This window comes from Cuculus canorus, chromosome 5 (assembly GCF_017976375.1).
Source record: "Cuculus canorus isolate bCucCan1 chromosome 5, bCucCan1.pri, whole genome shotgun sequence".
Lineage (NCBI taxonomy): Eukaryota > Metazoa > Chordata > Aves > Cuculiformes > Cuculidae > Cuculus > Cuculus canorus.
In genome coordinates, this window is record NC_071405.1 from 38,282,132 (window position 1) to 38,304,713 (window position 22,582).

Below are 22,582 nucleotides of genomic sequence, written 5' to 3' on the forward strand. Positions count from 1 at the left end.
GCTCCTTCCTGTGCTTATTCAGAATGAAAAATAGCCATTTTCATCACTAAGGCCTTAAATTTTTTGTGAAGCAGCTACTCGAGATAGTAACTCTGTCCTACTGGAGCAGGACACAGCCATTCAATTTCTGCCAACTGGAAGAATACTGCCTCTGGGGACTCTTCTGTAGATTTGCTTGCAACAGTTTAACAAATCCAGAATTAATGTCTAACAGATTCATCTAAAATTATTTTCAATTCAATGATTATATGTTTCGACCTACTGCTAATTTGCATAATGTTTAGTAGCCAATGCTGTTAACTTACTTCCATGTACTGACCTGACCTTCACTCTCAATTCTTCCTTTTCCACAGTTCCTTAACTTGGTTCAATTCACTGGAAGATCATAATCAGTCTGAATCCTTCCTTCCTAAGCTGACACATGGCTGCCTTCACTGAAAATACTGCCTGCACTGCTAGAGCTTTAATATTGCACTGGGCTGTCTTTTCTGTACTAACTGGAAAATGAGAATGCCACCAGCAATGTTATGTTACTTGGGAACACATTTCAGAAACATAGTATATGGTTCCACCATGCGCGGGAAGGAGCTGAATTTTGACAATCTCTTTTCTGACATTACACGCTCACCTGTGCCAAGTGATTACATTACTAAACCAACCATATAAAACATACAGTCTTTCATTTACGTGTCAATCATATATATGCCTATTGTCCTAGCTATACTAGAGTATCTTAAGGGTCATCGTAACACATTCACACAATTCAGGCCTAGTCATTATTGTAAATATTTGAGGTATTATACACTCCCACTTTCTTCGAGTATCAAAACACCTCTGCAAAATATTCAGTACTGATCAAATAATACAGAGTTCATAACTTACAGACAAAATAGTACTGGCATAATTTGTTTATTGTACTGTGAGCATCAGTATACATCAGAGACAAAGAAAACACAACTTCAAGGACTAAGAAAAAAAGGAAGATTTAAAATTTTGCTGAGTATCAATCATGGAGAACCTATAAATTATCTGCTGGAATGCTTTCAGCTCAAAAGCTTGGCTTCTACAATTACAGAACACTGAAGAATATAAGACATTCTGCATCCCAAAAGCCACATACCTAAGGTTAAATTGTAAAAGACCTGAAAAGACATTAGGTAAAATTTATAAACTCGTTTTCTTCTGAGACAAATTGATCTTATCTCCAAGGCTCAGGGCCATACCCTGTAAGGAAAAGAAAGAAGACATTTATGACAGATACATAAAAATAACTTTTATCTATATTAAAATGGAAGTTCCATATACAAAAATCTATGAAATTAGTGTTGTGGAAATTAGAAGTACTTCTAATTCTTCATTTATGATATACATTATAGTGCACACCTTCTTAAAACTAGGTAAAGGCTAGATCTGTATAAGTTATTGAAATAATGAAACTTAAATTTGAGCTAGAAATGCGGAATTCTGCTATTAATATCAAAGGCAGAAAAATAAAGAAATGTAAGCCTTTTGACCTCCCACCAGTAGCAAGCATGCTGCCACCGAAGAAATTACAACTGTCAGTCCAGTTACTGAAACTCAGCTGTTGAAAGGCTCAGTGCTGATACTAGCACTCAACACAGTAAAGTGATAAGAAAATAATTTACCATGTTAATATTGCATAGAAACTAAAGAAATCTCAAGAGCAACTGCACAAATAAATTCACCTAATCAACACCACAATGGTCTCAAGATGAAACTAAGCCAGCATACATAATCGAATGCAGTCTTTTGTAAAAATGCCAGTGTAAACATATCAAACATTAAATCACCAAAATCTTCACAATGATATCACATAAACTAAATGGTTTTATGTGATGAATCTGAAAACTCTCTGGCAGTCCTTTACTGTACACGGTTAAAAATGCTTTTGTTGGTACACTTGCTGTTCTCGTAAACAGTTCCAAATTTTGGACTTTTTTCAGTCAGGAGAAGGAAGCTCTAAAATCGGAAGCAGGCTCACATGTGCACCTTTAAAAAATGATTCTACTGACAGACTTTGGGTTTTGTTTGTTTGTTTTTAAAACAAGCAGGTGAACAGCAATTACATGCATAACATTTCCTCTTTACATGAAATTGAAATGTATAATTCAGTAGGAAACAGATCATGAAATCTTAGGAAGCATTTGTTCTTTATTTAAAAGCAAATCAAGTATACTATCCTATATGCAGTGCTATGGATAAAATAAGAGATCCTATTTTATGATAGTGCACTGAGAGAGAAGATGTACAATGTGGTTTTAGGGTACACCTAACTAGAAGCCATACTTTCATCAGAAAATGTGCATAAGATAGTTTTTTAAAACTAAGGCTTAAGTTTCTATATTCATCCTTCCTAAAAATTTTTCCATTTATACTACAGTAGAAATTAAATAACATCCAAAAATTTGCAAGTTTTTTTAGAGTGCTAAGTACTTTTTCTTAAAAATTACAAGGAGAAACAGCGCTGTAAATAGATCTCATGTTACCTGACTCTTCGCACGGATTCGTATGTGACCAGTGACAGGCGCTTCTGGTCCAAGATGAATTGGCTTTTCAATGCTGACATTCGCAAGTGCATCTTCTCCAAATATGGAACGTGCATAAAGATTGGCTGCCATAAAGCCACAATAACCAGAAAGTGCCTACAAAAAGCACATTTGAACTCTTCAGAAAGGCTAAAATCCTTCAAATACATTTTAATTCATCCTATGTACAGCTAGGAAGATCTCCCTACTTAATGTTTAAATGTCTTTCTTCGCCTACATTTTTAAAATGTGAGAATCATGCAATGGGAAACAGGAATGGCCCTCTTGTAGAATTTTTACTGAAAGATATGCAATCTAAAATATTCATCAAAATAAGGTAGGATGGCATTTTATGATCTGATTCAATGAACAACAAAGAAGCTAAAGAGTAACAATAGCTAATGCCTATATTGGTTACTACATATATATTAGCTAATAGCTGCTATATATATTGCATCTTGAAAGCAAATAGCTATTGTATAATTTGCTTTACAACAAAAAGATTAAATTGGCAAAAGAAAGGTAAATTTTGACAAAGAACAAAGGAACCTGTAGCTACTAAAAAAAGCCCTACATGAAAACAGACAGTTCCATCAAATCTATATTACAGCTTAGATAGTACAAACTAAAACAGATATTCTGATTTTCTAGCTGGGCAAGCAATAGCTAATGTGATTAAGTGACAAAGAATTTTGATAATATAACTTGCTTTTACTCATTTCCAAGCACTCACAAATTTTGAAGTATATGTAATATTTCATGTTATGAACAAGCGTCTCAATATTCATAACAAGCGCTAAACAAAGTAAACAAAGCACAGGAACTAAGTGTCTAAAAGTCTTCAAGCAAATAGCTCACCTTCTCTGGAGTCAGGCACTTCATATTGGTTGACTTCAGTATGTGCTGTAAGTATTCATTTAAATCAATTATATTGGTATTCACTGTAACCTTCAAGAAGGGAAAAAAATAGCAATTAGAAATGTTTAAGAGGCTAATTAAACTGAAACCATCTCTTCTTCAGGGCTCTATAGATTACCACTATGTTTTTTATAGAGGAACACTGCACACAGTAAAATAGTTCCAAATCACATTATGCAGTGACAAAATAAAAAGCCTTTACCTCCTGCCATCCACTATAGAGTGAGAATTCCATGCTAGAACCATGGCTTCTAAAATGTATTAAGTGAATATGATACTCTGCTGAACATGGAGACTCTCCACAGCAAATAGCATACTTCTTGTCTGAATATAGTTTACACATTGCCAGTATGAGAAAAAACAAAACAGCATCTAGTCCAAAACTTGCATTTAACCAACAATAAACACTGCTTTCATATTTCCCTTCTCACAAAGCTCCCTAGGCTGCATGGCTTCCTCATATTAAGTATTATGGATCTTATTTAAATTGCCTTTCAACGCATATTTTAGGAGTAGTTTACAAATTGCTAAGGCTTCACACATTGTGGATTAAAATTTATTGTTTACAAGTTCCCTTGGAGGGAACTCTCAAGTGAATACACGTAAACAAATGTAGCAAACAAGGCTACAGTTTGTGTAAAATGCCTCCCATTCAGCTTTAATGTTTCTACTCCATTCTTAAATTAAGTTGCTCCCTTGCATGAGATTATCTTCCTTAAACCCTTTTCTAACACATCTGTAACCAAACAGTTTGGGCATCCTCTAATGTTAAGAGTATATACCATTTTGTTGGATTTACTGTACAGCATTCATAAATACTCTGTATGCTATCACTGTATTGCAAGGTAATAAAGTGAAAGACGTCCTTGTCCATGTCAGGGGGGTTGAACTAAGTGATCTTTATAAAGTACCTTAGAACCTAAAGCATTATGATTTAAAAACAAACAAACAAACAAATAAACAAAAAAATAACACAAGTCCGAACTGGAGAGGCTAACCAATTCTGCAGTCTCAGCAAAAACTTACACCTGTTGCCATTTCACCTTTGAGCTGAAATACACAGCAATCACCAAGCAATTTAAACACCTTCTGTACAGGAGGTAAGGCTCAATGCACATACACCTCTTGTAAGAAAACTAATTATTGCATCACTAAGCTTGTGAAACAGGTAAAATAAGAGAATGAGTTACTAGAGACCAGTATCCATTGTGGATGTTGAATAAAGTTTATATTACAAGAGATAATGTTAATGTAACCAGATGATGCAGAAACAAGAAACAGAATTATACCTCATGAATAAAAAGCCCAGATAATATAAAAAAAAAACCAAACTAACTTTGTTTTCCCATTCAAATTCTGCCCACATCTGTCTGAACTCTGCATCCGTACAAGAAGCAGGCTGGATGTAGTCCATGATGTCAATGTGAATATCACTGAGAACCACACAGTTTCTGTCACTGGCTGCTCCAGAGACATCATACACTGCAATATAAAACACAAACCATCTTAATGTTTAGAATGTGAACCTGGACTAAATAAGAGAGCTCAGATACCACCTCCGACTTAATAACAGTTGCACTTGCTCAATCTCACTGCTGACCTCTGTCCTCTTCAAGTGCTTTACCCAGCTGCCACAGAACTCTAAGTGTATTGGTCTCTCAGGCAAGGCTGCCTAGCTCATTTCAAATTCAGAGACTGGGGTTCAAGGGTCACGCTTACAATCATTGTAAAGGTGCTATATTCTACTATGGCTTTGAGTAAAAGCAATAGAATTTTTAAAAAAATTACATACATTGTAGACCATTTCATTTCCTCTTCCAGGATGAGGTGTTTTAATTATTTTTTAGCTCATTAAGCAGGTTAAGAAATGCTAAACATTACTAATTTTGCACACTGAATTGTTTACTTACCAATATTACCAAAAATTATTCCATTTTCCGTTGAAGCAACTTTGACATTAGCTTTAATGTTTGCAAAATCATGTGGAGCAAGTGTCAGAGGAGATGGCTTCTCCACAAGTTTCAAGTCACCTGCGTAAAGAAATTGGGAGATGCGAATCAAGGAATGTTAACAGTACACAATAAGTTTAGCTTTTAGACCAATTTTTATTTTCTTGTCATTCAATTCTAACGTCTACAGAGTGGCATTAAATACTACCATAAAGGTATTAGTTGATTTGTACTTTTTTTTGTTTGGTTGCGTTTTTTACAGTCTGCTATCTGCAAGACAAAATAACGTTCATTGCATTAAAAATTTCAGTTACAATATAAGCATATTCACTCAAACCCCAATGAAACCCCATACAAATACTGACTTAAATGGGGTTTGGACTGAGCCTTGTATTAAATCTTTAACAATCAGGAAATGGTTAATTCTATCTTGCGTTTTAATCACCAAACAACATCATAGTGTCTAATCCGACAGACAAGTATCTTGAAACCAAAGTTCAACGTCCAGTACTACATGCACAGAGCTATTTATGAACAGGTGAAAACATCACCTTGATTTTTAATATAATTTCTCCCAGGAAATAGATGTATTTTTCTTATTCCTTTAGCAAGCAATCGTAAAAGACTCTTTAGTTCTACCAAACTGTGCAGTTTGAGAACACAGCATGAACAGCATCAGCTCCACATGCAAGTGTGACGCATCAAGTCAGTTTTTGCAGTATGTCTGAAGATACCAATTAGGACATACAGAATTCCACTTCACTGAGCTGATAAATAGAAAAGTATAACCTGTTAATTAATACATTAGTTTCATTTATCTCCACCATTAGTCTGATCAAATGATTTACAACATATTAGAAGGCTATGCCCCTCCAGTTGTAAATATGAAATCAACTGAAAGTATTAACAGGTCTTCTAGTATGTTGTAGATATATTTCAACTCCTGACTGCCAAAACAGAAGATAACTAATAGGAAACTGGTTACTGTTCTAGGATTATCTGCTGTCTCCCCTAAAAGAAGCCTCAATATTCAAGTAAGCCTCTGGTACAGCTGTTGGTACAGGGAATAGTTTCAGCTAAGTAAATGCTGTATATCAGTAGTTCAGGCTGAGTGCTACAACTACGTAGGACAGACGGCTTTCTGTTGCCTGACACTTACTCCATAGCAGTTTGGATTCTGTCCTCTTGATATATTGTAACAGGATAATGGAGAATAAGTATATAAAAACACCCTGTCCATGTTTCAGAAGAAAGGAAGAAGGGGAAATGGAATTCTTTCTAGTGAAGAATACATGGAAGCTCAAATCCTGACTACAGTTTATGTTACCAGACGGTAGTGTCGGTGCCAACAGATACACATCTTCCACCTTTTGGAAGAAAACTATTTTTAAAGGCATTCAGAAGCATCCCTTCAAAGCGTCAACTAGCTACCATAAATTTATAAGTATTTAGAAGTGTTTCAGAAACTCCTTACAACTGCGTGCCAATGCCCAGCACCTCACTGCTGCCACACAGTTGCCATGTTTCCACCAGTACTGCTTACCCAGCGTGGCAAGTTCTAGCGTGCAGTTCTGCAGAGTGTCACTGGTCTGGTTGACCACAAGCACATCCAGCACAATGTCATACTGATTGACATGGACGTAGGCTTCTGCGTAGACAGGGTCCGAGAAACCTGTCAGTTGAGTAACCTGTGAAAGAAAAGAGTTTAATATATTTTTCTTCTCATAAACAGGTTTAAAACATGGACTCATGTCACACAGTGACAAAACTAAGAACAGAGTACAGTTAAATGCATTACTCTCAAATACGAACCTCTAAATCAAGCACGTGCGCAAAGAGCTTTTAATTTCACAGAACTAACTTACCAGTGAGAAAAAAGGGGCAAAAAAAATAAAAAGAAAATCGGAAAAAAATCCTGCAAAGAATCATCACAAGTTTTATTTAGAAAATAGTATTTAAATAAGTTGTAGTGTTTAGGAAATCTAAAGTTCATGCATAAATCTTCCAAAATAAACAGATTTAACTGATTTACAGCTAAACACACAGTGACTGTCCGTATTACTCAAATAAATTTAACTGCATCTTTCCTTCACGTGTCCTCTAGTGTGCACACTACAATTATAAAACCTTTGCAGATGAAATATATTCTGAACTGAATTCATGCCAGTGCCATTTATTCTGAGAATTATCAGGACAAAGAAATGTTCACTTAAAATGAAAAGGTACCTTTACACAGTAAAAAGAATTCATCCAGACTTTTGAAGTCTAGCTTTCTAACTCTAATTAATGAATGAATCAAGCGGGTTTTTTTACCCTATTTGGAGCAGCAAATAAAAAAAGGTATAAAGAGTGAAACATGGATGCATTGCTCTTGGCAACAGGATACGGCAGCCAAAGATAGAATGAGGTTCTTAATCACTTGTGACATCCCTGCTCTCTTCCCCGTGAACCTTACTGAGGTCTTCAGACCAGCAAAGAATTTTACTTTCTTCTCCACATCCCACCAGCTCTGCAGTCTCCAAGTCTCCTCCTAATTCTTTCCCTCTCACATGAAGAAGGTAACAATTTCAAGGACAAGGGCTTTTGTCTTTCTCCCGATCCTAACCAGGAAATACCCAGATCTCTCCAATCAACCAACACAGCATCATTCATCAGTTCCAGTCTGTGATTCCCAAAGCTGATGCTGTGCATAAACAGCACAAAGTTTATATAATTAAAACACTTATCGTCACACTACCTTGTTAAGTTTGGATGCAAGAGGATCAGCAGCCTCTTTCCTCTGTGTGTTTCCCATTGCTGCAAGAAGGCTAAGCTGAAACTGGTCTTCTTTTGAGCTCATTTCATTTTTAGCAGTAAGCTGCATGAAGGAGATGGGATCATCTGGCTGAACTGTCACATTCCTCTTCTCAGATTCTTTCTACAAAGAGAGAAACTCAAGATTTCACTGTGAGTTCCACTCCTTAGCACAGAGACACAGTCAAATAATGGCTGATATAGTTAAACAATGACACCTCTGGGACCTGCCTGAATGTGAACATCTGCAAAAAATTCCAGTTGTTCATGGTAACACACTTAAAATAGCTCACCTTCTGGGAAAGTTTCTCCTCTTCCAGCTTGGCTGACAGCATATGAGAGAGGGACTGCCTGCATTCTTTGTTGAAAATATCATTCATGAGAGGAGAACATTCAGACAAAACTTTCAGGCACAAGGAAATACGGTCCACATCATCATCTGTAATCGGCTTCTTAGGAAGAGAGGACTTTCCCAAATGGAGAATAGTGGCCATTAGCAGCATAGCTTCAGCAATAAAGGACTAAGGAGGACAAATGAAAGGGAATAGAAGAGTTTACTGCATTTTACATAGCTTTACAGAAATTTTCATTTGTGACTTATTTATCAAAAGGTGAACATTAATCAAATAAAAAAAAAATCTCTGAACAGATTACTTGTTTTTTTAGTACTTGTTATCTGTAAACCAAGTAGTATAATTTAGAGACTATCTAGATTGGCTGGAAAGCAGTAGGTCCTGTTTGTGACCCAAATAATCATTATTATCCAATGACATAACTAGCACTTCACTTTGGACTAAAATCATTTTGCATCTATTTAAAAGAAAAGAAGCAACATCCAGCTATTCTTTGCAACTGCAGTGAAAACACAACAGATGACTTACATTTTGTTTCTTCTTTTCCTGAACTAGTGACACATATCGTAAGGCAATCTTAGTTAAAGTTGTAGCGAGGGAAGCTGCGACAAAGAAATCACCATCAAGCAGGAATCCTCTTAATGGAGGTCTGCAAAGACAGACGATAAGCAGAAAACTAGTTTTGGATGATGCTCTTTAGCCTACTTATCTTCACACCTTAACCTTCACACTGTAGAAACAAAACAAGCCTGGAAGGTCTCAGAAGTCCTTTTTTTTTCCCCACTAGAAGTAGTTTCCCAGATACAGAGATACAGGTCTCACAGCTATTTCCACACAGGGAGTGAAGTGAAAAGTGTAATCTATAACAATTTCATTGTAGCTCTTGAGACCATAATGACTAGTCAAGAGGGAGTAGTCCATCTGGAATACTTGTCCAGTTCTAGAATCCTCAACATAAGAAGGATATGGAGCTGTTGGAACAGGTCCAGAGGAGGGCTGCAAAGATGATCAGAGGGTTGGAGCACCTCCCATATGAGGACAGGCTGAGAGAGTTGAGCCTGGAGAAGAGAAGGCTCCAAGGAGATCTTATAGTGACCTCCCAGTACCTAAAGGTGCTACAAGAAAGCTGGAGAGAGGCTATTCATAAAGGCTTGTGGGGATAGAACAAGGGGGAATGGGTATAAACTGGGGAGGGGCAGATTAAGACTAGACATCAGGAGGAATTTCTTCACCATGAGAGTGGTGAGACACTGGAACAGGCTGCCTAGGGAAGCTGTGGATGCCCCTTCCCTGGAGTGTCCAAGGCCAGGTTGGATGGGGCCTTGGGCAGCCTGATCTAGTGGGAGGTGTCCCTGTCCATGGCAGGAGCGTTGGAACTAGATGATCTCTAAGGTCCCTTCCAACCCAAACTATTCTATGATTCTATGATCTGCAGTAATTAAGGAAATCAAACAATTGTTTTAGCTACCAATGAAATGAAACACAGCAGGTATGAAATAGCTCCAAGTGATATTAATAAAAAAATATGTTTTAATTAAAATACAACATCCCTGTATCCAATTAAAATTGTCAGGGGACTTCATATAAAATCAACTAGAATTAAGGACATCATAATTAATGATGTTGCAGTAAGCTTTGATTACAAATCCTAAGCAACTTCCTATCGGATCCCATCTACTTGGAATAAAACCTCAAAACAAGAAATTACCACAACCCTTAAACTCTGCATAAGAGAAAGTACCATTTAAAAAGAAAATTAACCATATCACTCCTTGTCTAGTATGAAATCTTAAATACCTGTCTTCTTCCTTTTTGGCAGGTCGGGAACTACTGAGAGCACTCTGTGTTGCATAAGTGCCCATCTCTGTCACCAGTTTTTGAGCTGGACCTACAGGCACCTCTTCCTCAGGTTTTAGCTCACCAGTTTCTTTCTTGATTTCAGATTCTACTATTGGGATCTGGAAACAAACAGAAAACAACTGTTATAATTAATATTAAAAAAATAATCTTTTTCTGAAGAAGGTTTTAATAAAAATTATGTGCAATATTAAAGTTTTTATAAATAAAAGGTCACTTACAGTGCAACAGTTTTGAAACAATTTGAGGAGATAAGCAGATATCAAAATATATACAGAAGCCTTCTACCCATGCATAAAGCTCATGTTGGATAAATTGTCTTAGGCCCCTCTCAGAACAATCCAGACTTAAAGCACTCTTCCTTTGTTAGTGGATATAATTAAATCATATCTTAAAGTTGATCATAATTTTCCAAAATAATTAATTTCTCATTGCCTCTCTTAACAGGTATCACTTATGCTTAGTATATGGTATTTAAAAAAATTAATAACAAATCCAAACCCTTGGTTTTTACTTTACATTTTTGTGCACATGCCATTACATACCACAAGTGCTCAAAACCCTGTTGCATCTTACTCAATTTTTTTAAAATATCTTTTTCTTAGAAAACACACTGCATAACAGTGAGTAAAATCATGAAGAGCTAGTCCAACAAAGCAAACACACCTCTCCAAGGGATCTGCGAACTTCTGTCATTACACTTTGTATATCTTCCTTTGTGCTGCAATATTCTCCAAGGATCCATAAAGCTCCTCGATAAATCCTGAGACAAGAACAGTAACTTAAGTCATGCTTTCATGATCTACTCAAACTACATCAAGGGAAGTGATGTATGGTCAGGTGGTAAAGGCCAGCCTTGACAAATTCAAGGACACAACTGACAGAAAGCAAGTTTGATCAAGAACAATCATCCTTTCAGCCTTTGAAAACTACTGAACAAGTATATCAAATAAGATGTATTCTCTGCCTCAGATTTATTCTCATCTGTGCGAAACTTGATAGTCACTAAATTAAATTTCATTATTATCATAATGAAATAACTCTCTGTACACGAATAAAGTCAGCTGTAATTTCCCCATTTAATTGAGGCAAACTAACTTTTCCTTCATACAGGAGAAAATGAAACAACAAGAACATGAATGCACATTAGGGAAAAAAAACACCAAAGCTTAAAAGATTTTCTTCCTACTTAATAGGATGATCATAGAGACAGAATTCAGTTTCCTTTGTGTTGGAAGAATGGCAGATTGGTGTCTTGAAACAAAGTTCTCATATGACTCAACCTTTGCAGATCCATCAGAAAACCAAGTTTCTAGAGCCTCAAGAGGTACTAAAGCAGCTTTGCAGATTGCAAAGCCCAGTCTACATCAGACTGTGTTTCCTAATTGATGTACCATATTTCTAGCTGCCTACAAGTGTAAATTTCTGCTGCAGTAATCTCTTTGCAACTCTGTTTTAACAAGCATATCGCTTTAGAGTTGGCCTTCATCAACAATGCTACCCTCTAGCAAGAGCAAATACAATTACCAATATGACCATAAAAATGAAATTTGAATTTATTTTCTTCATTCAACAAGCAGTCAATGTATCTTTTGTACAAGCAGGCAAGAAGGAAGCTGTACCTAGAAGTCATCCACCCCCAAATTATCTCAACTTCAGTTATTCTTGTGTGAGGTTTTGTAAGGATTTTGTAAGGTACCAATGTCTGTTTGGTACCACAATTTGGACTCACTTGACAGATTTAATAGCATGAAAAACTTCAAGCATCTTCTCAACAATGAGAGGTCTGAGGTTATCAAATCGTTGGATCGCTTCCCGTACAAACTCCAAGACATCAGCAGCTGCTGCTTCATTATTGTCACTAAGGAACTCCATCAGCTAGCACAAAAGAGTGAACGTGAGCACAAATCACAGTTTGTACAACGGTATTTTCCTTCAAATAAAACTGCATATAGATCTCCTGTTAAACAAAGCTGAAGTCAAGCAACCTTAACTATATTCCAATCAATTACCAAATATCATAATAGCAATTTTTTTTTCTAATGATACAAATTATTGCACCTTTAAGTAAAGGTACTCTTCAGCTCATGTTCTTCAAAAAATATTTAAAAATAAAGTCTCAGAAGACAAATAACCACAGCATCAGAAGTCCTATATTTCTTTAGGTATTATAAATAGTATTGCTTAGGGTGAGATCACAATTAGAAACAACTCAGCTTCAGCCATTCTCCAGGTTTTGGGTATAGCTGGAATATATTTATTGACAATATAATTAAATATTTGCATACCACTGGAATAACATTTGCAGCCATATCCGGAAACCGAACACTACAGGAATGCAACGTTCGAACAAGCAGCTGCCTGTACTTGTCTGTATCTTCATGCTCTGTCACATTATTAGTTTTAATCACTTCCTTCTTCAGAACAATCACAAGCTGCAGAAAAGATCAAACAAAATTGAAGAAAGTCCACATTTTTCCCAAGGATAAAAATCAGTGTAATGAAACAAAAGTAACATATATTTCACCTCCTCCACATTTCTTGAAGAAACAAGATCCAGAGCTAGCTGAAGGGTCTTTTTGCGCACTTCTAGATCTGGGGTACTCAACACTCTGAGGATATCCATAACTAGATCCTGAAACAATAATGAATCGTTAACTATTTTGTTGCTTTAAATGACTCCTTCCGCATACAATTCTAATTTTCAGTCCTCGATGATTTTCAGAGACTTTTTGGATACATATTATATCAGCTACAGACAAATAAGCAAGATATCCTAAGCCCTGGGTACTTCACAGTGTTCATTTAATATAGTCCATATTTACATAGAAGTCTATCATGCAAGCTACATCATTAAGTCTCACAATGCAATCAGCATTTGCCATTTTTTATTCTTATGAAGACAATAAAAGTAGCAAGTCATAAACATAAAAGTCCATCCAATATGTTCTTACTAAAACAGAAGATTTGAACTTCAGAAGTAAATTTCTCCCTACATCACAACTACCAAAACTTTCACTTAGGGAAGAAATGCCTTCAATAAGCTTACAGGAAAAGAGACAGCTCACATACCTGTAACACTCTTTCATGGGAGGGATGCTCCTTTAATTCAATCAACCGATCCAAAACTATAAGCTTCACATTATTATCACTTTCTTTAATAATCAAATCTATGTAGCATTGGGCAGCTGCCTAAAAGTAAAAGGATCAAAACCACCTTGTAAGTAACAAAGAAGAGAAACTGGCAACTTGAGAAATTCAGGAAAAGACACCTTCTACATCACTATTAACCACTGTTCAAAGAGGTGGCACAGAAACGGACTCAGGAACAGCCTTTAAAATTTGATGGTCCACTCTAAACATTGATTCCACCACCACGTTACAAAAATTACATAGGAACGCTGACCATACAGAGTTTATTTCAAATTCAAAGAAAGTCACAGATACATTTCTTGGCATGCTTTCAGTTAGCTCTTAAGTACACAACAGAGCATCAAAACTGACTTAAAATAGTTGTCAGCATTAGCCTATCTAGGTATGGTTTTAATGACAGCTCCTATGTGCAATACTCCTGCTCAACAAAAATGATGATGGTGAAGAAAAGTGTTTGAATTAATATTCCTGCTGATGTTTCGAAATTACTATCTATATTATTTTTATTCTAAATCTAAACTTGCATATTCTATTTTTTAAATTTTCATAAAACTCAAAATTTCTGTGTGTCTCTCAAATAATCAAACCGCACAAACATAAATCTAGGGACCCACAGTCAAACCGTAATCAATGAAAATCTTCACTGCTTTATGCTTCCACCCAAGCCTGAAAAGATTTAAGTTTATGAATAAGGAAAGTCACTCAATCTCTTCAAATCTTCAGCTTTGCTTTGCTTTGCTAAATATGCCAAGAAGATTGCAGGTAGAAAACAACTATTGTTGGCAGAGTATTCAAGCTCGTCTCCCACCAAGGTGACATGAAGTCCACTAGCTGCAGGTCTGCAAAACAGAGTCTCAAGTCGGTTTTTGAGACCAATTTTAGGAGATGGTGTTTTACATGTGAAGTGTTAAACACCTCATATTACTAAAGCCTTTGCTCTTTCAAAGTACCAACTACAGCATACGGTATTCATTCCAGTGCCCTAAAAGCTACTGAAACATCTGAAAACATGGCTTTTATACCTTGATTGCTGTTGGTGCACTGGAGAGTGTAACCAGAGTACCTGCAGCTTCATACTTGACTGCAGGGCTTGATGACTGCAGTAAGTTGTAGATGCAGCGAATGAAACGAGCTCTCTCTGATGGATTCGCATGACAGACCTAAATAAGAACAACGCATAGATCGCACATAAAGAAGAAATAGCAATCATATAGCTTAACTACTCCATTATCTTACAACAAGAAGAAAATTTGGCAAAAGTTAATAATCTTTTCTGAGAACAAGAAGTGTCATTCACAGTTGTAAAAATCTAATTACAGAACTATTAAAAAGCTATAATTGACAATCCTATGCAATGCTACAGGGCCTTAACATCTCAGATCAAAAGAAAGGGCATAGCCTCTACTAGCTTCTGTAACAGATGCCCTGCTCTATCTATAAAGAATAGTCTGATAACACACAGTCCACATCACAGCAAATCAGGTAATACATATTGCTCTATACCGTGCACACTTGAGCAATTTATTATTTCAAGAGACAAATCTTATTCATCTCTACTTAACAACGACATGTTCCTGACATGGACTAAAAGCTAACTATAATGTCTTTTCCAGCAATATTCTATTATCCCTTTTTAAAAGCAGTCTAATATAATCTACAAACGCGTACATTTGTTTTATATGTGCCACAACATTTCCCTTTTACCTTATAAATTAGTTCAACAATAACCAACTGCAGTATGTCACCAAACGTCTGGACCTGGTCAATACAGGTACTCAAATAATCCAAAGCTCGATCCTATATAAATAAAAGAAAAATTTTTCTAAAATATTCTTAGTTCACTCAGTCAGCTATATTTTAGATCAAAACACATTTTAAAAAAATCAAAAACACAAACCAGCATATATCCAACACTCCAATTTGAAATTTAAAACGAGTTACGAAAACATTGTAAACCTGAAAAGTAAAATTAATCCATTCTGTCTACAGATGGAAAAAGAAACAAAATTAATGGTAATCAGGCACAAAAGGCAATTGCCCATAGAGCAAATAATCCAAAACGTTAAATAGAAATTGCCATTTCTTTCTCGTGTGACTACAAAAGCTACAAAACAGTAGGCAACAGAGCACTTCTGAACCTGGTTAAGTTCACTTAGCAAAACTAGTTACAGTTTTCAGCATCAATATATGCCTTCATCAAGTACAATAATTTTCCTTTAAAATGGAGACAGCACTGAAGACCTAATTCAACTTTTCCAGTTACCAAATATTCCATACTACTATACATGTTTCTAACAAACATAAATAGTCTATGCTACCAACAAGAACTGGCAGCTATCTAGCACATTTTCAAGTACTTCAAGTGAATGAGTTTGAGGACAAGTATCCTTACCTGATCTGCATGAATTAGCATCATAAATGCATTTCTTTTGCAGCTTGCATCTTTCTCATTCACCAAGAAATCATGGATCAATTCAGGAGCATCAGGTATAAGATGTTCAAAATTTCTTTTAAAAAAAAATCATAATTAAAAGAACTTCAGATAAGAATTTCAGATAAGGAACAGAACCTAAGGTGTAAGTGCATAACCTCAAGATATCCTCAAGATATGCACTTTATTATATTTACAAACAATTCAAAAAGCATAAACCAACGATGTGTGGCTTCTCTGTAGCTACTCGAAACCATGAAGAGTCAAGAGGCTTTAAAAATTGTGTGTTACCATGACAGCTAAGACATTACCCCACCATTGATTTCCATTTAACAGCAACATTCAGGCTCACCGTTCAGGTAACAACTACAATAATGTCTTGTATAGAATTGCAGTGTATGAAGAATGTTGCACTTCAAAAAAACTTATATATGCATATTCCTGCAAAGATTCTTCCATATTTATGGTCGTGGACAATGATTACTATTAATAATATTTAAATCATCAAGAAAGGTATTTGCTCATACAAATTAGCCTGCACCATAAGGACTCCAGTCATATTTGAGAAAGTAGCAGTACAATTTGCTTTTCCAAAGAAATCCACTAGGGAGAGCAGAAAAAGCAAACAAACAAAACCCCAAAAACCACATCAGGGACTGATTAATGTTTATGACATCTCAAAAACTACACAGATCACTAAAGCTACCCTTGGCCCTCTGCATCCACAACTTCAAACAGCATTTACCTATAAATAGTGTAAATTGCAAGAACTGCATTTCTGCGCACATAACTGTGACGATGTTCTAGACATGCACGAATGGCTGGCATCAAAGGTTCCAACAGTTCTGCTTCTTTCAGCTTACAAAGAAAACGGAGAGTAGAGCCTCGGATAAATTCATTTGGGTGCTGCAGATCCTAAAATCAACAAGAAACATATTTGAATTGCCAGACTTTTCAGTCTGTTAAGCCAAGATGAACGCACTTGCTAGTCTTCTCCCACAACAAGACTTCTCAAGGTACAAGTTCCCAACATCCACACCACCACCTCACTGTCCTCTCAGCAATTACCTCATGAAATACCCATGTTTTAAGAACATTGCTGTTAAACAATACTTAAAAACATCTATTTCTTTGTAGCAAAACTTAGAATGCGTGACTGATTTTTTTGCTGTATTGTATGTGTTTTCTCCGATTACTAGGGCTGTGAAAGCTCACCCTGCAGTCATTCCTGCACACTGGATACAAACCTCTAGTGTATATTAGTTCATCTGCTTCCAATCCCAAAGAAGCTGAAAGACCTTATTATCTTTGTGAAGCAGCATTCCAAACACACCATGATGAAGTTATTCCAAAAATAGTGTCCTCCTACATATCATGGCTTGTCCTAAGACGCTACAAAGATGGCAATTAGGTCACCCCTCATATTCAAGGTTCACTGACTTAGAAATGAAAAGCACTATATTCTTGTTAAGTCGTAACAGTAAAAGAACACAGAAAAATCCCTAGGTAGTAGGTCTGCTGATTATCTACAATTATCCAGCTCTGAAGCACCAAGACAAAACAGTTAGGAAGGAAACGCTTAGCATAAGCCATTTTTATATATATGAAATAACACAAAACTGTAAACTTTCTGTAAGGACCCAATATAGGAACATAAGCAACGTAGCAAATAATGGGCTACCTTTCTATACGCATCGCATACAAGGATCATTTCTTGCAAAAGCCTGCCATCTGGAGTGGTCTTTGGCACTATCTCCCAAAAGACAAGCAGCAGCTTTTTGATGGTATGATCTTGGAGAGGCAGTACAAAACGTATAATGGTCATCAGAAGCCCAGGTAGTTTTTCACCATTCAGAATCATAATGATTACTTTTTTCAAGGCCTCTGTCTTCAACTTGACATCCCCTTTTTCTAAAGAGTAGAAGAATCGGGGGAAAAAAATCACAGTAATTAGGAAATCAGGTAGTTTAACAGGAATACTGATTTTCAGTGTTGGAAGATACAACGCCCCTTGGAAGGAGTGCAATAAAGCATATCAATAAAATTCACACCCTTATTTCCACTAAAAGGATAAAGAGGAAGAAAGAGATATTTAAAGAACAAGCATGGAGTTTAGACTTAATTCTAGGACCAACATACTGGAATGAATGGAGTTCAACAAATCTCACGGCTGTTTCAATGCTTAAATTTACCAGCCTTTTATACCAGGATACAACAATGCAGTCTGTTGTCATACGAATACTAAATAGTAACACCACCATTTCTGCCAGCAAGACGCAGCAGTGCATCAAGCAAGCAATAAGACAACTTGTTGCTTATCACTGCATTACTTAAACACGTCTGAGCCCAGAGCAGTACTACTTCAAAGAGAAAGACAGAAATTGATTTCAAACTTTGGCACAGACTGAAGAGGGAAAAAAAAACCCCACACATGAAGTTTCTTAAAACATAGCAAGCAGGGCAACTACACATTTCAAAAATAAATAGAACAAAATAAATATTAAATTGACTTCTTTAAGTTTATAAAATGTAAACAATATTCTAACACAATAAGAGAATGCAAGAATAATTCACGTAAAACGGAGTATCCTTCAAATCATCATCTGTTACTTGCCTAGGTCATTTTTTAAGCTGATTTCAGAAGGTGGTTCTGAATCCATCGGAACATTGATTAATGTGTAACACACATTCTCTGCAGCCGTCATGGTTCTTTATTATAAAAGTTCTATCAATGGAAGAATTATTTTGACAAAAATAGCAGACAACCTAAAAAAAAAAAAAGCAAACAAAGCTATTTCAAAGTTAACAAATTTTATTAACAAATAAAAAATGTTTTTGCAACTGACTTAATGATTTGAAGGGGCTGCTATGCTTCCTGAGAAGCCACGTCCAAAAACCTTCTCAACTTTCTGATAGGCTATAACATTCCTATTAGTACCAAACAAAGAACAAGAAACTTCCCAAAGACAAAAAAAAGTAAATTAAAGAAATCTTCCCAATCCTTAGGCAGAGTCAGAGATAACAGAAGTGTATGGGCAGGTGAACAGATGCAGCAGCTTTTCCCCCCATCTCCTCCCTCCCTGATCCTAGCCATATATTCCTGCTACCTTCCCAGTAGTATTGTGCCCCTCCAAGTGAACTGACCCAAGCAGCAAAATCAGCTGGAAAATATCACAGCAAAAAAAAAGGGAGCTTTCCACTTGCTTAACATGTTTTATCAGCCTACAAAGGAACCTTTGAAGATGAGCATGAGATCCAGCAGAGCAGAAACCAAGGACGGGAGAAAAGAACACAGTGAAGAGGGAAGCAGGACTGTCCTTTCACCTGCCCAGGATCCTCAGACCAGCTCAACTCTACTATCAAACTGCTGTGCTAGACACTAGGGAGAAAAGTAAGTACTTTTATGGTAAAAAGAATAAGAAAGTTACATCTATCAAAGTTGCTGTGGAGCTGACAGTTCAGGCAATAAAAATAACAATTAAGCTCAATCTTCATTCTTATGTTTGTTTCTTCCTTATATAACAGACATCTAGGATCAAATCAAAGTTTTTATTTCATTTCTTAAGTAATGAAAAATGCTCAAGTTTGAGCTTGCTCAGCTGACACTATGACACCAGACTGAGAATAAAGTGCTACTTTTTACTACATGAGCGATTTTGTATGTTCTACAGAAAATGTGTCAAAAAGATTACAGAAAAATTACTTTCTCTGTGCTTTTATTGCTATTCATTTTCTTGAAGACTTTGACCAAGTAACAAATCACTACAACAAGGAAGACGGCTTTTTACTTTACATTATAATACTACACATTAGTCAAGTACTGTGTAAAAGCACACACTCATTTTACGTAATTATTATTACTAACTAATAATAGAGCCAACAGAACCAAACAAAATGATCCCTAAAGCTCACGATTTACATAAAAGATGAAAACATTAAACTCTTCAACTCTATGCCATGCTTTCACTGCAGATCATTTTTCTAGTGTAAAGTCCTTTTTAAGACCGTTAGGTCCTCCAAGCTCTAAAGCTTTTAATAACGCACCAATTTAAGAAGTTCTTGTCAGAGGACACCAGCTCCTACCCCGCATCACCTCTTTTGTCTGTGCAAACAACTTTTGAGATGCAAACGCTGTAAACTCCCCACTCCTACATTATTTTTGAAGCGGTAAGGAAATCAAACAAAATCCAACAGACCAACAAACACCTATTCCCAGCCTGGGTTAAAGCCCACCCCAAAAATAGTTCTGCAGAAAGAAGAGGGAAGGTGGGACATGGAGGTGCAGTGTTTGAATGAAAGACTGAGATGCAACACAAGCTGCTACTGGGTCCAAAGGCCCTTTTCTCAGCAGATACTTGGAGAACCTCAGGCTGAACAGTAAGCAGGTAGTTGTGTTAACTCCGGCTGCAGCCTCTTCCAACACAAGAAAATAAGACAACAGTACCACAGGTACTACAAAAAAAAAAAAATCACAAACAAAACAATTCCCATACAGTTTAAAAAGAAAATAACTTTTTCTGTTACGAATTCTCTATTTTTCAGAACTAGATCAACTCATTGTTTACAAATATCTACATAAATGACTCCTATTCATTTTCAGAAATACGACTGTTTTCTTGCCTCAGCAGCAGCTTTACGTAAGGTTTTACATACTTTTACCCAGAAATCCTGTCTCAAACCCTGCACCTAGCATCTGCGCCTCCAACTGTAAAGTAGATCTGTGCAAAAAGACAACCAGGTATCTTTGCTCATACAAAGACCTCAACTACAGAATTTCTCAAAAAATCACAGCCAAAGAGGCCTCTGAAGCATAAAAATGGCTATGAATAAACTGAAAGGAGCAGATTAAGTCTAGGCATAAGGAGGAATTTCTTCACCATGAAGGTGGTGAGACACTGGCACAGGTTGCCCAGGGAAGCTGTGGATGCCCCATGCCTGGAGGTGTTCAAGGCCAGACTGGATGGGGCCTTGGGCAGCCTGATCTATTGGAGGTATTCCTGCCCATGGCAGGGGGTTGGAACTGGGTGGTCTTTGAGGACCCTTCCAACACAAACCATTCTATGAAAACGTACAGTGTACTTCAGGCTGTGAAAAGCAGCAACAAAAAAACAACTCTCCCAAAAAGCAGAGCCAAGAGGCTTGGCAAGAAGAACCACTGCCAAGCCTCCTTCACTACAAAGCACCAAACCTCGAAACCAGAGTTGGATCTTACCAAGAATCCCAGCGAGAAGCAGGCGCTGCGCTAGGCTACTGCTTCAGCAGTAAAAATTCTCAGCACCTGCATAAGGGAACGGTAAGTTACAGAGCTGGTACAACAGAGGAAGACAAAAAGCCTCGCCTGGTCTCCAGCAACATCCCTGGGAAACCTTACGAACCAAACCATCATTTTACTGATGCGCAACGGAGAACGTAAAAAGAGCTTATTAAAAACTCCCGAGTAAATTTACGGCCGCTTCAAGGAGATTTCCCTTTTCGTTTCCCCGGTGATTCCCAAGCCCCGGTCCCCTCGGCCGCGCTGGGCTCCGCCAGAGCCGTAAGGCCTCGGGCCCCACCGGAGCGGCGGCACCGCCATGACCCGCGCTGCCCTGCGCTCCCCCTCACCCCTCAGGCACGAGGCTCCGCACCCGCTGCCGTGACGGCCCGGTGCGAGCGAGCCGGGCCCGCTGCAGAGCTCTGCCCGCGGCGCCGCGACGATGGCTGACGTGGAGCCGCACCCTCCCCGGGCCACATCGATGGTACGGTGGCCCGAGCGGGACACGCCTCGCGCCCGCGCGGTACCGCCAAAGGGGCGGGGCCGCCTCTGCCGCGCGGGCAGGCGGGAAAGGGGGTGCGCGGAGCGCCACGAGGGCGGGAAACGTCACAGGCCAGACAGAGGTGACGTCATTGCCGCCGCTTGAGAAGAGAAGGCGGGAGGGAGGAGGGGTTAAGCGTTGGGAAACAGGGAAAGGGAGTGGGGAAAGGAGGAGTAGGAGGGGAAACAAAATAGAAGGGGGGAGACACAAAATTAGAGGGGAGAAAGAGGAAAAAAATAATATGAAGAAAGAAATAAGGGGACGGGGGAACAGAAAAATAACAGAGGAAAAATAGTAACAAAAAAAGATAAAGGAAAAAATAATAGACCAGAACAAGAATTAAAAGCAGATTTGTTTAGTGCTTTAAACTGAATGCACAGCCCTGACGTTCTTATTTTGTTAATACCTTCACGACTGAACTATTTAAACAGATTTAAAGCCTGTTCAAACCAGCATCATGCTTTCTTAATAAATACAAGATGAAAATTTTTAGGTTTTTTTTTCTTTTTTAAGGTACATCAAAAGGATAAGAAATAACTTTTTGGGGTGGACTCGCATATGCACATGAGATCCTGCTCATATATTCATTAGTGAGAATAATTAAAACACAATGATCCAACATGGAAAATGAAAAAATATAACTGAGCTCATGTTGCTTAAAACACAGAATGACACCCATTTTGCACGCAGGAAGCGCTGACACACCGAGTTTCTCTGCCAGACACCCCTAAGAAGTCACTGTCAGTCCTCAATCTTGTGACATTCAGCTCAAACTCCAAAGGGCACTTCG

General features: G+C 37.4%; 1 protein-coding gene across 3 annotated transcripts; it reads right to left on the reverse strand.

The window, feature by feature from the left end:
* Positions 1 to 876: 876 nt before the first annotated feature.
* On the reverse strand, positions 877 to 21,768 carry COPB1 (COPI coat complex subunit beta 1). 3 transcript variants are annotated; one of them, XM_054068067.1, is made up of 23 exons: positions 21,625 to 21,768; positions 21,213 to 21,278; positions 18,615 to 18,766; positions 17,682 to 17,911; positions 16,746 to 16,915; positions 15,962 to 16,076; positions 15,274 to 15,366; positions 14,592 to 14,729; positions 13,489 to 13,608; positions 12,944 to 13,051; positions 12,705 to 12,851; positions 12,149 to 12,294; positions 11,083 to 11,179; positions 10,357 to 10,517; positions 9,088 to 9,208; positions 8,500 to 8,727; positions 8,151 to 8,330; positions 6,957 to 7,101; positions 5,375 to 5,494; positions 4,801 to 4,946; positions 3,405 to 3,494; positions 2,508 to 2,663; positions 877 to 1,224 (listed from the first exon to the last, which is right to left on the reverse strand). In XM_054068067.1, the coding sequence occupies exons 3-23, from the start codon at positions 18,703 to 18,705 to the stop codon at positions 1,165 to 1,167; spliced, it is 2,862 nt and encodes a 953-aa protein (XP_053924042.1). In that variant the 5' UTR covers positions 18,706 to 18,766; positions 21,213 to 21,278; positions 21,625 to 21,768; the 3' UTR covers positions 877 to 1,164. The 3 variants fall into 3 exon arrangements, with proteins under 3 accessions (XP_053924042.1, XP_053924041.1, XP_053924043.1); XM_054068066.1 differs by having other exon boundaries at positions 21,602 to 21,760; XM_054068068.1 differs by lacking the exon at positions 21,213 to 21,278 and having other exon boundaries at positions 21,602 to 21,760.
* Between the last annotated feature and the right edge of the window lie 814 nt (positions 21,769 to 22,582).

Coding starts and splice junctions, on each gene's coding strand:
- COPB1 (XM_054068067.1), bottom strand. CDS start 18,705: ATGACGGCTGCAGAGAATGTGTGTTACACATTAATCAATGTTCCGATG. Junction 16,916..17,681: donor TATGCGATGCGTATAGAAAG/GTAGCCCATTAT, acceptor TGTTGATTTTAG/GATCTGCAGCACCCAAATGA. Junction 2,664..3,404: donor AGTGCCTGACTCCAGAGAAG/GTGAGCTATTTG, acceptor TGCTTTTTGTAG/GCACTTTCTGGTTATTGTGG.